Genomic DNA, 13,882 nt, shown 5'->3' with positions numbered 1-13,882 from the left:
ACCTCACAGTATGCCTGCCTACATAGGCTATGACAATGTTCAGTCTTTATATTAATTTATTACAGCCATGATTTTAAAAGATGACCTTTCTTTACACTGTGGTGTGTGTGTGTGTGTGTGTGTGTGTGTGTGTGTGTGTGTGTGTGTGTGTGTGTGTGTGTGTGTGTGTGTGTGTGTGTCACAAAGTCCACTCTGGCACAAGAACAGTTAATATTTCCATGCTTGCATAGCACAAATGAAACAGCTAATAACATAGCATATCTTTAAAATTCAGTATTTTTCTGTCACAGACTTTTTTTTTCTTTCTCTGGACCACAGATTTGTTGTTTTCAGCAAATCTCCATTTCATAAGAAATTAAATACCAGCTGTCAAAGTGTGGGTATGTTAAACTGGGTATTGCTTCCCTTCCTCTGGGTTACTAAGAAGTGACATGTGACATGTTTCTCATTTATATGACAGTGTAGGGATTCATTTTCACACACACTTGGAGCCAAAGATTCAGACCATTGCAATAAAAGCTTTTTAGCTTTGCTGCAAGAGAGCAGTTATTTTTACTTTTCTCAGCTGGAAGCAGGGCAAAAGAGAAAAGGGTAGCTGAGGGAGAGAGACAGAGAAGCAATGTGTGAATGTGTGTGCGTGCACGATGGAGAGAAGGAGATGCAGAGGGATGTATCGAACAGGGAGACTACGCTGATGGTAAATGGGTCACCCTGTTAGGAGTCTTCAGCAGACCTGCGTGTAGTTAAGAGAATCATGCCTGCAGGCTGTATGTGCTGGGCTAAAACCTTACCCGGTGACACAGGAACTGTACAAGGAAGGAATTAAATGCATTTTAAATGTATGTTCATTTGTAAATTATATATGCTTCACCTCACAGTATGCATTTGATGGCACATATAATTAGTCTAGTGAACGTGCGCCAGCGTTTGTGCAATGTTCCGCCACTTTATGCAAGTGTTTTTATTAGCGTATGTGGGTGTGTGCATAGAAGCTTGTGTTATCTTGAATTTGTGTTTTTGGAGTGACAATAGCACAACCTACACAGCCAGTGTTTCCTGGTGCCTATACAGGATCTCAGTGCAGTGCTGGAGGGCTGAGAGGACTTGTTAATTAATTACTGGTAGGCGACCAGCAGAAAATTCATCAGTGACTCTTTGATAATTGATTACTTGTTTAAGTGGTTTGTCACATTACAGTCCCATTCATTTACTGGTTATAGATTCTCACGCAGGTTTTACTTGAATTTCTCCGTTTAAAATCTTTGTGATCAAAACCTGATGTGTTAATTTCACTTTTCAATCCAAAGCAATTTGAAAGCATAATAATAATTGTAAGAAAAAGAAAAAACTAGAAAACAAAAAGACGTACATTTCTCAGGAAATTTTGAGTGTCCCAATGCACCAGCTGGCCATGAAGATGTCACCACAAGTAAGAGCTAACCAAATAATAGCTTTGGGGAAGCTGTAAGACATTTTAAGGTCAAGATTTAGGTAGCCAAACATAAATAAATAAATGAATGAATAAATAACCGTGGATAAAAAGAAACAGGTGTGGAATGGTCTTTAGAATATGAAAGAAATTTTATTCTGAAAGTCTAAAGCTTTTGCAGGCATCCTGTTTTTACAGTAGTAGTCATAATTGAAAGAATAAAACCCACTATCCTTTTCAGCCCTGAAAAGAAGCTTTACTATTTGCAAGCTTTTATTTTGACAGTCTAGTACTATTTAGCTAGTCTTTTTAGAAATGAGAGACAAAGTGTAGACATTTGTCTCTCCCATGTCCAAGTGTGAAGGAGACAGGAAAGAAGCGTATTAAAATGGAATTTGGTTATTGAGTAGGTCTTATTTTGAAAGGCCAAATTTTTTAAACATATCCTGCTTAAACCACTATGGCATCCACACAATAGTCCATTATATTCATGCATTACTGTAGCGAGTTTACATCACAAAATGAAGTACCTTGAGCCAACTGTTGTTGTGATTTGGTGCTATATAAAAGAAAAAAAAGAATTGAATAGCTCATTATATACAGAAGAGCCAGCATCATTTATGAGCCCCAGCAATTGGCTGCAATATTTGTTGTTTGCAAGCTTTTATTATGAAGGACACACTTTGCTTAGAGTCTGATTTTGAAGGTGAATCAAAATTTAGACAGTCTGGATCATCTTCCCTCTCTTTGCCATCCTTACAGCAACACTTATTCAGTCCAAATGACATCCTGATGTCCTTGCTGTAGATCCTGATGAGATATGTCAGTGAGTCAATGTCTCACTTGCTCCTGGCATACAGCTTGATGCCATCCATGTACAGGAGGTGGCAGATGGTCATTCAACTCCCGAATGTGTGTCTATAACCACTTGCTGTGATGAGCTGGCTGAGGGTGTTGAGGCCTATACAGCACAGCAGCAGGAACAGTGTATCACCTTGATGTAATCTGAACTTTGATGGTGACTTGTGCAGTTAGCATGGAGTTGTTGTCTTCCAGAGATTCATTCAGTACCTGATGAAGGCTATTAGTACACCATTAATCTTTTATAGCACCAAACACTCCCGTAGTCCATGTAAGGCACAGGCTTTCTTGCAGTCAGTCCAGGCAGTGCTCAGGTTGGTCTGCCTGGTCTTAGAGTCTCTGACTCTATCGGTGAAAGGGTCTTTGGAGAGCAGGCCGTTTGTTCTTTTGAACTCTGCTTCTCTGCTTTATCTCTTCAGACTAGTAGCCAGAGGTGTGAGACTCTGTTTGGCAGTTTTGAGAGCCTCAGTTACGGAAATTTTGTACTTATCCATGGGCTGCTGGCAGTGGAGATAGTAACTATGGCGGTGTTAACATCGTCAGATAGGATTTTGTTAATGAGCCCCAGATATTGTACAACTGTCTTGAGTCTGGCTAGTCTCGACTACTGCTCGGTATTGTTCCTTTTGAGTTGTCTCCTCGGGATCCTCAGCTCACTAACTGCTTCCTTCTTTTGACGTTAAAGCACTGAGCTATCGGCTGCTTCTTGGTCAGCATGACCTTCTGCTGATCCATAGGTTGTACCTCTTGGGTCAGGGGGGCATTTAAGCTTTGCTTTTTTATGTACTTTGTGTGACTTGTTTAAATCAGCAGCAGCAAATTAGCAAAGGTGAGGCTATTTTGGAGTGTGCTGACATATCTGTGGTTTCAAAGGTAAATCAGTGCAGGTCAAAGAGCCCACACATGAGCACAAGTATCATCAGCGCTTTAGATATTGCTACCACAGAGCTCGAAATGTCCCATATGGTGCATGGCTGCTGGTGTGTGTGTTTTTGTCTGTCTAGTAAACACTGTAAAGCTCCCAGTTTGCTCTTCAGATTTTTCCCCCCTTGGCTAAAATCTCTAACTTTACTCTGAGGATTAAGTGCTGTCAGAGCTGTAAATCCTTGTTGTTTCATTTCATTTGCCTCTCATGTAAAAATCTCTAAACAGACAACTTTGTACTGAAAAAACGCACAGGCAGTCAAACGATTTGTTTGTGTGAGCAAAAGCACTACAAATGACGCGTAGCTCATCATCACGCTGGCTTTTCCCCACACTGAGGCCGATTCTGTTGCCTATTCCACAGAAAACAAAAGAACAATAGCGGGACACAAGAGCGGCCAAGGACACTGCCCAGTATGTTGTAATTCTCGTAGAGCCTCTGGGTATAGCATCAACACCAAATAGACAAACAATGTCATGTTGACTGCAACAAGACTTTTTGCTTTATGTTGTGACATGCACAACATTTGCTTTGTATCATTTTATATGAGGTAACACATGTTGAGAGACACTGTATCACTAGTAGCTTTAGCTTCAACACAGACGCTAAATAAAACAATTAATGCATGCAGCGAGAAGGACTGTGCTAGAGTCATGGAGATTCCACTTAGTCCTAAAATTGCTACTTTCTTTCAACAAAGTAGGCCTGGTGTTTGATTTTCAGTGAAAAAAGTCAGGCTGTTGCATTATATGACTGCAATATTATTGTATGTAGGGGAAATGTAATCACCTAGCATCAAACAAGCTGGCACACATGTAAATCACTGCGTTTACCTCTGAAAAATCATGCATTTTCCATCCAATAGCATGCTCCAGTCCATACAGTACAGAGTCAAGTTCCTATGGTATAGACTGAGGGTCCATCCTTTTGCAGTAGTTGCTAAGAGGCTTTTTAAAGTGTGCTTCTGCTGGGCCATGGCAGTCTAGCAGCAGCAAAAATTTGCGCTTGTGTTGTAAAAATTCAGCAAGGTCAATCAAGCAACCTGCAAGAAGCTGAAGGAGGCCTAAGAGCGTTTTAGCTATGCCAAAGAAGTGCTGTTTTGTCTGTCCGTGTGTATGTGCGGACTTGTGTGCATATGTGTGTGAGAGAGATAGCCCTGAGTAAAATAACTGAAATGAGAGCACCAGCATCGCTCTTGTTTTGGCACTGCCACGGCAACTTTTCCTTCTTAATGTTAGGAGTGGGCAGGAGTGGAATTTAAATGTCCTCTCTCTTTCTTTTTACCTTTTTTTGTCGTTGTTGTTCTGCAGATACTTTCTATTTCTTACTTCTTCTTTGATCTTAATGGTCTTGTGTCGTATAGGTCTGGTTGTTGAGGTGTTTGTCTTTGTCTTGGTAAGTGGCTTGATTTGACTTTTATCCTCATGTCTTCACAGGAAACCAATGAGCTGGTGGCGATTAAGAAGTTCAAAGACAGTGAAGGTGAGTGGAGTGAGCCAGGAAGTTAGGAGAGAAGAGAGGAGCTGCTGTCTAATTTCTGCTGCTTTAATTTCCGAACAGAAAATGAGGAGGTCAAAGAGACCACTCTTCGGGAGCTGAAGATGCTTCGGACACTGAAGCAGGACAACATCGTCGAGTTGAAGGAGGCTTTTCGGAGGCGGGGGAAGCTCTACCTCGTCTTCGAATATGTTGAGAGGGTCAGTTCAGCGACTGCGTCGTTATCATTTGACTTCGCACACGTTCCTCCTCTCTGCTCTGCCGTATCTAGATTCCTAGCCTACTTCTAAGTTTCAGGATTTTGAGACTGCTCACTTAAGCATTAAAAAGTGTCGCCATGGCAACATATGAACTATGCTGTTGGTGAGTAATGGTATTCCCCACTGTGTTGCCAGGGTACCCGGCCAAGTGTTTATTTTATGACAGGTTTTATTTTCATGCTGTACTCTAGTGATTTAGCATGGTGTCCCCTCTCACCCCCTGTCAGGGCTAAAATAAAAAAAAGAAACAAAAAAGAAATTAAAGGTTAACACCATTAATATTTTTAGAGCACACTTTCTAACAGGGAATTTCTTGCACCTTGCAGAATATGCTGGAGCTACTAGAGGAAATGCCCAACGGTGCTCCACCTGACAAAGTCCGCAGCTATATTTACCAGCTCATCAAAGCCATCAACTGGTGTCACAAGAATGAGATTGTGCACAGAGGTGAGGAAGTGTCACCCGGTCTAATGTCACATCTGGAAATCACACTTTTGTGATTCAATAAGGATTCAAAAAGGAGGAATTCAGTTCAAATTATGTGGTGTACATGAGCATGTTGGTTGAGCCTTTCCACACATCAAGAATAGTTTGCTAAGACAAAGTACTGTCATAGGAGGGAAACTGAAGCTGTAAAAAATGTATATTGTTGTCTTGTATTCATGTTACGTATTCATGTAGTAGGACAGCATTTGAAGCATATTGTTAATGCCTCGTTTTTCTTCCAGATATTAAACCAGAGAACCTCCTTATCAGCTCTGAGGATGTTCTCAAACTTTGTGACTTTGGTGAGTCTTCTTCGGTTTTTTACAGCAGCCAGCCATGTGTCACGGTGCTGTAAGGATTTAGAGTCTGTGTGCAAGGCAGTAAAAACTCCCAGACCATGCACATTTCGCTGCTCGAGTGATGATAACTGCTTTTAAAATCAAGCAAACTCTTTAACACAGTAAATCGCTTTCAGCTGCCGATTGATTGTGATTATTTGAGTTTTTGCAGTTATGTCTGTGATTGCATTGTGCCCATTTTGGTTTTTTGGGCTTAGTTCGGTGTGAAAAATCCCACCTTTAATTTGTCACCTTGTAAGTTGTATATCAGAAGGATCAATTCTGCCATTTGGGAAGCAGCCAAGCAGCATTTCAAAGTGCAGCCTGCTGGGTTTTAACACAATTAATCCGCCAAAGAAGTCCAATTAGTGAAGCACCTATTTTCTCTGTAAAACACTAATAAAGTGCATTGATATGACACGTCTTTGCCATTTTACTGTTTTCCAGGTGTGTGTTTTACATTAGCGTCAGTATCAGCAGGGTCACATGGTTAGTTAGCGTTGCATAATTGGCTAATGCAATGCTATTTAGTCAGCTGGGGTGAGATTTGTTTGTTATTCACTGTTGGAGCTGGCGTTCTGTTTATTGTGACTTTTTTATGATTAAAATGGACTCTCTGTACGACACTTTTCCAAAGCACAGTCTCCAACTGCCTGCAGTGACATAACTAATTAGTTTGATCACATGGGAAGACCGTGTTGTTACTAAGCTGTCCAAATTACTTGAACACTGAGAGTCCTTTTTTTGTTTTTAATTGATCTTTGAAAGAGTCTAAATTGTATATTATCACACTTCAACGTGATGGCTGTGTAACATACAGAATCAGGTGTACGTGATTTATTGAATATCTGTTACTCTGGCTCAGGTTTTGCTCGTAACCTGTCTGAAGGAACAGATGCCAACTACACTGAGTATGTCGCCACAAGGTGGTACCGCTCACCTGAGCTGCTGCTGGGGTGAGTTCCTGTGTGTGCATCTGCGTGTGCATGTCTGTGCATACATGTATATATGCAGGAGCTGAAGTGAGAAACATGAAGCGAAGGAAAGAGCACACAGCACAAGATATGTTTCTGTGTTTTTCCACAGAGGGTATCAGCTTTTCTCTTGTGATACCACCGTACCTTAAACAAAATAACACAGTACTGGTCTCATTTTCTCAGCTAATACTCATTCATTTTTGCATTATATGTTTAATGTATCCGCTCGTGCCTACAGCCTGACACGAATAAATGCAAGTTATAGCAGAAATCTTATTATATCAAAGCAGCTTTAAATAGAGATCTCATCTCATTACAAACTGAGGCCAAACTTTCCAAAGATCCCAAAAATGTCCAGCTGTATTTTCTGGAATAACACGAAGAAGAAGAAATGAACACGATTTTAATCTGTTTAAACAGGAGGCCAGTAAAAATAGACTTAAAGTGTCTGGGCTAATGTGAGACTTATTTTATTGCATATGTACCAGCATGCATTCATCAGTATAAATAAAATGTACCAAGAAAATATCCCCGACACCATTGACAGGTAGGAAGGATCCATGCTTTCATGATGTTTATGCCAAAATACTACAATCTGAATGTCACAAATCAATCTTCTGTTCTAGTGAGTTCATGTGAACTGTAGCCTAATTTTCTTGTTCTTAGAAGAATGACAACCAGTGTGGTCTTCTTCTTCAAGATTCAGCATATTGTGAGGTGTTCCTCTGCATACCTTGTTTGTGGTTATTTAAGTTACTATCAGCTCTAAGCAGCCTTGCCGTTCTCCTCTGGTATAAACAAGGGGTTTTTGGTGAGAGAGCTGCTGCTCAGCATTTTTGGACCACTCTGTAAACCCCAGAGATGGTTGTGTGGCAAAATCCCAGAAGATCAACAGTTCCTTAAACATTTTTCCCCCATTCTGATGCTCAGTTTGAAATTCTGCAGCTCGCCTTGACCATGTCGACGTGCATAATTGCATTGAGTTTCTGCCATGCGATTGGCTGATTAGATATTTACATTAACAAGCAGTTGAATAATTTTTTTTCCTAACAAAGTGGCTGATGAGTATGTGTAAAAGACACTGGAACTATAGATTTTTTTCCTTTTAGAGTGAATCTATTGTCCAAGCAGCAGGCAAATCAATAAATATGAAAATCTTGTAAAATTACTCTTAAAAGAAAACTATTAATGGATGTTCAGAAATGAAGTCTGTGCTTTCACTGTGTCTGCAAATAGGCTGTTTTTGTTTCCTTGTAAAAAGCGGGCTTTCTCTCAAACAGCTCAAAAACCGTACTGAACACGATTTCATCTTTTTAATTCGTCCTATATTCTTTTATAATTTAATGAAAATTGACAAACCAATTTCATTTTTAATTAGTTCACTACTGAAAGCGATGTATTCATTCCGTTCAGTCTAAGAGACCTCAGCTGTAAAAGCTAGTTAAATATGATTCGACATGCTCTATATCTGGACCTTTACATGACACAAACACTCCCAAATCCCCAGTAAGTCTAACTGGATTGTGTTTATTTGGGTTTTATTACATCTGGGCAAATATAATAAACATTACTGCATTATGCTGAATAAAAGTTGACAAAACACAAAAGTTGACTGATTATTGCCTGTATGATAACTGTCACCCACTTAGTGAGCTCTAACTGCATCTCTGTGTGTTTTTGAGCACGAAATTAAGCTAACAAACCTTTTTTTAATGTAATTTCACTGTAAAAATTTTCATTTCATTTCATTTCTTTAATTCAGATGGCTGGAAAAACAGTCAGTGATTCATCTGCTGCATTATGACATGAGCCACCATGCACACACCATACCCACAGATCAAATTTCACTTTCCTCGTGGACTTCTCTTGCCGATGTTGTTTTGGTGCTTTTGCTGCATTTAATGTCCATTCTAGCTTGGAGACAGCTGAACGTCATCTAGCCTCGGTTCTGTAGCCTGATTTAGTAAATGCCCTGGAACATTTATTGAGACAGCGTTTGAATGCCGCCCACTCAAATACTCTCTCCCTCCAACACCACCTCTCCTCTGCTTCTCTGCTGCCAGATCTCTCACCATTTCTCACCAGACTTCTCAGCTCTGTTCCCTCAGAAATGACCATCTTCTTTATGAGCTTCTCCATCAGAAACACAACATCGATCGTTTTATTTTAATTGCACCACCTCCGTGAATTCTATCACCCCCGCCTCGCTGTCACCCCTCTCATAATCGTCTCCTCTTCATTCGGGGACTTGGTTTTTACCCTTTTTCCTCGCCATTTTCATTTCCTCTCTCATTATTATCACCCTACCGTCTAATTAACGAGGTCTTTTTGCTGTATTTGATGATTACATATTTGTCTGTTTTTCTCCGTCTCAGGGCTCCTTATGGAAAGGCGGTGGACATGTGGTCGGTGGGGTGTATCCTCGGGGAGCTGAGTGATGGACAGCCCTTGTTTCCAGGGGAAAGCGAGATTGATCAGGTTGGTGAGCCGAAACAAGGGTGAAGCGTATAGCTAATTAAACAGGCTGACTGAAAAACAGAAATAGCTTTTGATGTAAATAAATCAAAACCTCACATTTCAAAGTCCTACTGTGTGATGTTTAAGGTGGGCTGACAGGTTTTATCTATTTATTTCAGATTGTTATAAAGGGAACAGGCATTCATAATATTTGACGCTTATGCACCTGACAGAACGCCCACTTTGGTTTCTTCTCTGATATAATAAAACAAAAGAAGAATTACTGAGAGTCCTCGTGTAAAAATCACAGTTACAGGGGCTTTTTTGGACTTCACACCTGGGCAAGAGAAATTTCAATTGTGTTGTCGGAAATAAAGCAACTGGGAGACAACAGAGCGAGCGGGGGGAGATCTCAGAGATGGTGATGAGTGCTAATTTTGGAAATTTAATAGCAAGTCAAATTAAATTTTATTCATCCCCAAATCACAAGTTTGTCCAACAGAGCTCTGAGATCTGAGATCTGTGCACCAGAAGAAACTGTCTCTCTGTTAGCTCGCACACAACCCATCGATATATCGAAGAAAGAAAATGTATTAACACAAATAATCTGTCTCAGGCCTGCCCTCAAACACTTTATGGATTATGTGCCGTTCCAACAAGTTTAGTAGGAAATTTATGGAAACAATGTGCATCACTTTCAGGTCAGTGCACCTGGGCTGGTGCTCTCATTTAAAGCACTTTCGTTGATTGGACAGCATGCTGTGTTTAACCATCCAACAACAGGTGTATCATTTATGACACTGTGGTTTTGAGTTTTTCTAACCTCTGATGAAGATCTAAATAATATATATATATATATATATATATTAGGGGTGCAACGATACACAAAATTCACGGTTCGGTTCGGTTCGATACTTTGGTGTCACGGTTCGATATTTTTTCGATACAAAAAAATGTTCAAGCATTTTTAATTTGTCATTTATTAAAATTATAAATATATATTTTAACTCAAAAGTACAGTTTTTAAATTTAACCCTAACCCTTGTGCGTGTTTTTTATTTTGACAGCGAATGCACACCTGCGGACCACTTATGTGCAGCCCTGGTTATTTAGCTCGTCATATTGCAGCCACAGAAATTCTTTTGTCCATGAAACCATAAAGCTGCACTTTCTTTTTGCCTTATAGTCTCATTTGTCATAACTTCTCCGTTTTGTGGTAAGCTTTTCTTTGGCTGTCACTTCTTCACCCTGACCTGTCTTATTTGGCTCAGCAGAACTGAAATGCTTTTACACACGCACTCACATAATTTCAGCGATTCTCTGCGCGATCAACCTCTCATATGTTTAAGCTTGCTGCGGGAGATTTCACTTGTCATGTTTGCATAGTAAGCTAACGATTGATAAGACGATGTCAGAGGAATTGGTGCACAAATTATCATCACTCACAGATCAGTGCTGTCGCTCTCTATACACAGTTCACGTGATTGCAAAGTGAAAGCAAAAAACAAGCGCAAATTCAAACGCGATTTCAATATGTCACATATTGACAGTGGCTCACCGATGCCAATGACATAATTACCCAGCTACATTTCTGAAAGAATGCAAAAGCATTGACATATATTTTTCCTACAATAGCCCGACGGGCAGGGAAGAGATAGATTTTGGTAGCCCGACTGAAAAAAATCGCTAGCTCCGGGACGTCGGGCTAGCGATATTGCAAGCCCTGTATCTGATTGAGGAATCACTCATCTTTGGAAAAGAGAGTTTATTACAGAGAAATGGCTCCTTCCAAAATAAAAGCTATACTATCCGCTTCTTCTGGGCTATATTCTCAGCAGCATAAGGAGAATCATGTGCTAACAGCTGTCTAAATGACTCGGCTAAAGTTAGTAGCATGCTTGTTGTTTTTGTCTTTGCACTAGGATGATGTCGGCATAAATGTGCAGTCATATTCGTTGTGTTCCCACTAGTGCTTTCAGGTTAATCTCGTTGAAATGACCTTAGCGCCACAACATGGCAAATCTCCGTTAACGAGCTACCGCCGATCGCTCCGTGCATGGGGCTAGACGGCCAACATTTTAACGAGCTAACTTCGCTAACACACTAGTTCCCACCCATGTAATTGAGCATCGCATGGCACATCCAACATACTGTTTTACTTTAGTCCATGACTCGCTTACCTTCAGGGTCATACGCCACATGAAAACCAAAATAATTCCAAACGCCAGATCTGAATGAGAGTGGGGGAGGTCCATGTTAAAAGGAGAGCTTAACTTCTGTCTCGCTAGCTTGCCCTGCGCTCTTCCTTCTGACTATGCTGTCTGTGTTGAGCACTCAGTGGATCTGCGCTGGACAGTGCAGCCTAGGCGGAGTAGTCGAACACAGATTCACTGAGCGCTCAACACAGACAGCATCGTCAGAAGGAAAATTGATAAAATAAATTACAAATGTTGTATTGTTCGATACATATGCGTACCGAACCGAAAGCACTGTATCGAACGGTTCAATATCGATACGAATATCGTTGCACCCCTAATATATATATATATATATATATATATATATATATATATATATATGAAGTGTTATACTGCGTGAAATTGAGACACATATAACACAACAGATGACCATGTCTTAATGATAAATTTCAATCACCAAAAATGAAACACGGACTTCTTGAACAGGTTGTTCCAGCCAGTGTGTTTTATAATTTATGCAATAGTTCCATTGCTCCGAAAGGCACCAACACCACAAACATGGCCAACAGGTCAAGTTCGGTGAGTTGAATTATCAAAGGTGAGGCTTAGCAGAACGCTGTCAGCTGCAGCTGTTGCATATGTTAGCAAAACAGCTATCATTTATAAAGTGGACGGTATTTTATCCAGCTCCTTTATTCACCGTAACCTGACACAACCATAAAGGGATTTGTCTCCTCCCAGGATTGAACTGGGAAACTGTGCTTATTAGACAAATGAGTATATTATTATACCACTAAATATTTACCACACACAGTTTTTAAGAAAAAGCATTTTTTTATATCAGGATGTCAACATGCTTTTTTAAAAATTGCTGTTAAATTGAGTTTTTACCCAGGACTGAAGAGAAACTAAGATGCACAACTTGTTTGCAGATAGGCAGGTAGGAGAGCAAGGGGCAGGAAGAAGAATCACCAGCACCATTATAGTCTGGGAACACGGGGCCCCGGGGGCCCAAAGTTTAATCAGGGCCCAGAGTGTCCCAGCAGATCATCATATGCGTCAAGATGATCAAAATGATTCAAATCACCTGTCAGCTGTATTGCAGTTGAGCAGTGTGTCATTTATATGTATGATACTGTAAAATATAAATCCATGATATCTGGCTTTACAGAGTGTTTCTCCTGTCGGTTTGATTTTACAATTCACATCTTTAATGTTTCGCTTTCACCACTCACGTGAACATTATTTTACTCGGCAGAAAGCAGCTGCTGAAGATTGTGCTGAATCAGGTTGACGAAGAGTGTGATTGGTTTAGCAGAAGTTCACCCCTCCAGTGAACGAAAACGTTCCTCCTTGTCTTAAATGTGCACATCGTCAGATTTGTTAGGTAATAAAACATCGCTGTTGGAAATGTGTAACAATAAAAAACTATAATGGAGAACAAAATGAGCTCATCATCTGTTCCCTAGTTGTTCTGCCACCTTCGATCGTGTTACATGATTTTCATCAGTTTGCCCGGCTGTCACAGAAATGTGCTGTAGATGCTCTGCACTTTTTCTTCTTTTTTTTTTTGAAGCTTTGGAAACTCCTTGTCCACAAATACATCTTGAAGTGAGATTATTTGAAGTGGGATTAACTGCTGTTTACAGAATCAAGAATGAACTTTGATGCTTGAGATCTGCATATATCTTTTACAAACTTGCGTAAATATTAAAAGAAAAATAAAAGGGTGTTTTTAATGATATTTCTCTCTTTTTTTGTCTCCAGCTTTTTACCATTCAGAAGGTTTTGGGGCCACTTCCTGCAGAACAGATGAAACTCTTCTACAACAACCCTCGATTTCATGGAATCAGGGTACAAAATATTAACTGTGCTTGAATTCTTCTCTACTTTTTCATCTCCTTTCTCCTCGCCCTCCTCTTCTGTTTTTTTTTTTTTACCTCCTTTCCTTCTATCTCAGCTTTGTGTCAAATCTCTCTCTCTTTTGTGGCAGTGTTCCCAGCACCATGACTGAGTGGATTGCTATGACTCATGAGATAGGTGGTTGGTGTTCAGTTTAGCAGCAAGAGAAAATGCCCCAGAGGGACGATCAGGACTTGTGTGTGTGCTTGTGTGCATGCGCACGCTTTGTAGTTTGTTCAGCGTGATCCGCTGATAGATTTCTGTGTGATTTGAAGTGAGAGCTCCTTTTATTTATTTATTTTACTGGCAGCTACATAAACTGTGCATTGGAAATCACAATAGTAGTCTTTGATGCACAGAAAGTTTGCGTTGGTTATGAATTTGATCCAGTGTTTGTGTCTTTGTGCTTCTGCCAGTTTCCATCAGTTACTCATCCTCAGACTTTGGAGAGACGTTACCAAGGCATCTTGAGTGGTTTGATGTTGGATTTGATGAAGGTAAAATGCCAAGAAACATTCCAACTCTCACACAAGAATAAGAATTATTGATTAG

General features: G+C 40.2%; 1 protein-coding gene across 6 annotated transcripts in view; it reads left to right on the top strand.

Annotated features, from left to right (window-relative positions):
• The window catches only part of cdkl5 (cyclin dependent kinase like 5), a 44,206-nt gene that overhangs the window by 14,966 nt on the left and 15,358 nt on the right, over positions 1–13,882 (top strand). For all 6 annotated transcript variants that reach the window (XM_026164203.1, XM_026164194.1, XM_026164211.1 and 3 more), the window contains exons 4-11: positions 4,652–4,697; positions 4,776–4,912; positions 5,299–5,419; positions 5,701–5,760; positions 6,662–6,752; positions 9,149–9,251; positions 13,196–13,282; positions 13,747–13,827. In XM_026164203.1, coding sequence (XP_026019988.1) covers positions 4,652–4,697; positions 4,776–4,912; positions 5,299–5,419; positions 5,701–5,760; positions 6,662–6,752; positions 9,149–9,251; positions 13,196–13,282; positions 13,747–13,827 — 726 coding nt within the window. The remainder of the gene's footprint in view (positions 1–4,651; positions 4,698–4,775; positions 4,913–5,298; positions 5,420–5,700; positions 5,761–6,661; positions 6,753–9,148; positions 9,252–13,195; positions 13,283–13,746; positions 13,828–13,882) is intronic.

The sequence above is a fragment of the Astatotilapia calliptera genome, chromosome 1, assembly GCF_900246225.1.
Source record: "Astatotilapia calliptera chromosome 1, fAstCal1.2, whole genome shotgun sequence".
Taxonomy (NCBI): Eukaryota; Metazoa; Chordata; class Actinopteri; order Cichliformes; family Cichlidae; genus Astatotilapia; species Astatotilapia calliptera.
This window is presented reverse-complemented; position numbering and strand designations above follow the sequence as displayed.